The sequence below is a fragment of the Sesamum indicum genome, linkage group LG6 (genome assembly GCF_000512975.1).
Source record: "Sesamum indicum cultivar Zhongzhi No. 13 linkage group LG6, S_indicum_v1.0, whole genome shotgun sequence".
Lineage (NCBI taxonomy): Eukaryota > Viridiplantae > Streptophyta > Magnoliopsida > Lamiales > Pedaliaceae > Sesamum > Sesamum indicum.
Window position 1 is genome coordinate 6,173,380 of NC_026150.1, and position 3,700 is coordinate 6,177,079.

At 34.6% G+C, this 3,700-nt stretch overlaps 1 protein-coding gene across 1 annotated transcript in view; it reads right to left on the reverse strand.

Annotated features, from left to right (window-relative positions):
* LOC105163877 (acyl-coenzyme A thioesterase 13) overlaps positions 1-1,965 on the reverse strand; it is a 2,787-nt gene extending 822 nt beyond the window's left edge. Inside the window, exons 1-2 of the mRNA XM_011082386.2 lie at positions 1,710-1,965; positions 1,492-1,632 (exon numbers count right to left, since the gene is read on the reverse strand). Coding sequence (XP_011080688.1) covers positions 1,492-1,632; positions 1,710-1,907 — 339 coding nt within the window. The 5' untranslated portion in view covers positions 1,908-1,965. The remainder of the gene's footprint in view (positions 1-1,491; positions 1,633-1,709) is intronic.

Below are 3,700 nucleotides of genomic sequence, written 5' to 3' on the forward strand. Positions count from 1 at the left end.
TCTCTTCTTTGCTTTTTCAGTTAAGTTCATGTAACAAACAAGTTCTCAAATTTGAATACAAATTGGCTGTCTGTATTATAGTTCTTGCAGTACGCTTATTTACCAGAGTACTCCTAGTGGGCTTGAAACATTGGTCTCCTAACTAGACTAATGAGGATCCTATCCCTTACTGACAAACTAAATATGGTAAAATTCCTATGACCTAATTTCATGCTGGCATTAAATCTCAAGTTGATTATTCTAGCATAACAATAAACATAAACGTTCATGCAGTTGATTTTCAAGCTTACAAGCTTATCAGTTTGATAACACTTCGGGGAACAATCAATCAAAATATTAACCATATGGACACATAAAAGAGTTGGGTTTCATTAACCTGATGCAGTAGAATCCTTAGGTAATAACCAAATTGAATCAGCTTGTCCAATAGCCTTCGACTAATGCAATAATTTCCAATACGTCTTCATCACTTTCAACTGACTACTTTCAGGCCACCTACTTGGTTGTGCACACCCTTAAAGAAAATCCTCTTCCAGATGCTCCAAGAAGAAATAGAGCAAAATTATGATTTAGAGGAGAGACTGTTTTCTGTTGAGACAAAACATCTACACATGGTACACACAATTTATAAGTTGCATTTCCATCATTATCAGAAAATCCCAACTCCAACACAAAGTTGGAAGGCTTCTTAATTATAAAGAAGATAGCTAGGATCACAGCCACAATAACTTTCCCATTTCTTCTTTAAAATTTTGAAAGTTAGTTGCTGAAGCTCATATAGCCTTTTTTATCTTTGGTGGATGATCCATTTGCTATGATGAGATTCACACAAGCTTTTTCAAGAAACCAATCTAAACAATCAAGATAGTTTAGGTCAGAACAGAGCCTAGAGAAACAATCACCTGAACTCAACAGTCCACCCTCCACGACTCGATTACCTCTTAATTGGATTTTGAATTTCAGTAAAGAGAACACTAGGGAAAAATGTTTTCCACACTCCAAATGATACAACTGCGGACTTTAAGTTTTGTTGAGTTTCTTTTTCCTTTTCTCACAATAACCCATGGTCCAACTACTTAAGAGCAAAAGAGAGTAGATCAGAGCATCAAGTAGAAGTTACACAAGAGATCTTGAACAATTTCTACGCCAGAGGAGCGAGAACAACCAAGGACCAAACCAGGACCAAAAAGAAGGATTATGCAAATATCATCATTCCCAAAACAAATGTCAAAGACGAAAATTGGTCCATTGTAGCATAGTTGTGAGTGTTCCATTCAGATTCCACTACAGAAAGCTTTAAGGCAACAAAACTTCCCCCTTAAGATCTCTAGTTCCAAATAAATTAGTTCAATCATACAAAATCTAGCAAGCAAGAAGCACGACAGTGCTGAAAACACATATTAAACACTTCATGCTACCAACCAAAACCAAAACAGAGATTTCAGACAATATCTTACATGTTTGAATACCCAGAACGTTTAGAGAGCTTACATTCATCTTTGCAGCCGAAATATAGGAGATTGACATGTCTACGGAGACATCCATCGGCTGGCTCCCCTCGTTGATCACCGCAGCCCCTATTTCATCAATTAAAGACGCAATCGCACCCCTAGCCAAGTTCCCTTCGCCATCCTACGGTTTATTTACCAGAAAATCAATGGTTATCAACCACATACTTCCATTAGATACAAGGTTTGTCGTTGTCTTACAGTGAGACGAGGAGGCACTCTGAAAGAGAGCGAGATGGAACCCGGTTGAACTCGATCGACCCTCACGCCTCTTAGGATGAAATACTCGTAGAAGCTGGACTCCCGGTGGGGTTTATGCGGAGGGAAGGTGAGTCGGGAAACGCGAGCAGCGCCATCGCCCGCTGCGCCCTTCTCCAGAAACTCTCTGGCCTTCTCCATGTTAGCTCTGCTAACTATCTCTGCCCTGATCAAACTATAATGCGGTTTTTGCGACTCCAGACTCCAGTATTGCTTTATTTAAGCCCAATTTCAAAATTATAATTGTTATTGGGATAATTACATTGCGCGGAATTTAGTGTAATAACATGTAAAATTTAAAAATTATATTTATTATTTAATATTTATTTTTGTTTATTAAATAATTTTTTTAATTTAAAGTTTATCAAAGAAAAAGAAATTGAATAAAGATTTATATTTAAATAATTTATATAAATTATTTATTATAAGTCAAATAATTTTTTTCTAATCATATTTGTCAGTAAAAATATACTCAAAAACCTCATTTATTTCATGAAGTGAAATTAAGCCAAGATGAATCAATAAGGATATAGGGTAAAATTATATTTTATTTTCTTTATTGGAACATACATTGGATTAATGATTAATTACTTTAATTCATAAATTTGACAGTTATGAAACCAACTTTTAAGAGTCAGTTTGAAATGTTTCAAGTCGAAAATCTTAAAACAGGGCATCGAAAGTCCTATAAAGACTTTGTCACTCAGTACTGCAATTGTATTTTGTCATCAAGAAACGTAAGTCATCTTTGCAGTTCTAGTGGATCAGTTGGCAAGATAGTCGACTGACCGAATTGATTCATAGGAATCATCATACAGAAACCTTGAGAGCTTGGTCGGTATGACTGGAATTCCCTATTATGGTAGTATGAAATTAATTCTCGAAATTGAGAAACCATGACAGTCACGGTATATGAAAATTATATCTTAGATATGGAGAGTGGTGATTGTGCCATGAGGCAATGTCATTATAAGCCTTATCAATTACGGTTGGAATATGTAGTGATGACGATAGATCCCAAGATAGAATCTCTCCCTTGTCAGTATATGACAACACAGTCTTCTATACGCTTTGAAACCCGTTTACGCCCTCAAAATCTGTGGCCACAATGACGAAATAAATGAGATAGGTTTCTTGGTTCATCAGTAGGTTAAAGGAGGACTCGAGTCATAACTATAGATGCCTAATCAAGAATGAGAATTGACACTCAATTTCATACCTAAGGTCGGGACACAGTTGACAGTAGAACCATACTCGTATGAATTTGGAGGATAAATGTCCACACCGTTATTCACCTAGTTTTTAGTGTCATGGACTATTGCTAGACCCCATAGTAACGAGCTATTTCTAGTTATGGAATAATTCGATATAATTAATTAAATTAGATTTAATTAATTATATTGGTCACACACTTACACACTACCACTAGAATGGGATGGAATTAATTCCAAAAGAATTAGATTAATTCTTGGATGGAATAAATGATTGGATTATTTATTTAGAACTATCTGTTGGATGGATAATTTGAAATTAATTAATTGGATTGATTGAAGTGTCGAGTTAGCCATTGTAATTAATTGGATTAATTTTATTGGACTTGGTCCAATTTATAAATTGAATTTATAAATTAATAGAGAAAAAATGGGTTTGGATCTTTTAATTAGATTAAAAGATAATGAGTTTAATGTTGTACTTGTAATTAAATTAGATTTAATTAAAGATCATTATACATGTGTTTGATTTAAGGATAAATTGAATAAACCCCCCTTGTTTTCAAACTTTAGTTAAAAAAATCCTTTTATTAAAAAAAATAGGCAAAAAAATCTTGTGTTTTTCAAAATGTTGCATACCCTCCACTTCTGTTAGGTAAACTCTAACGGCGTCAATATTTTTTGCTGAATTGCCCATTATATCCTTCTTATAACAACCAGTGA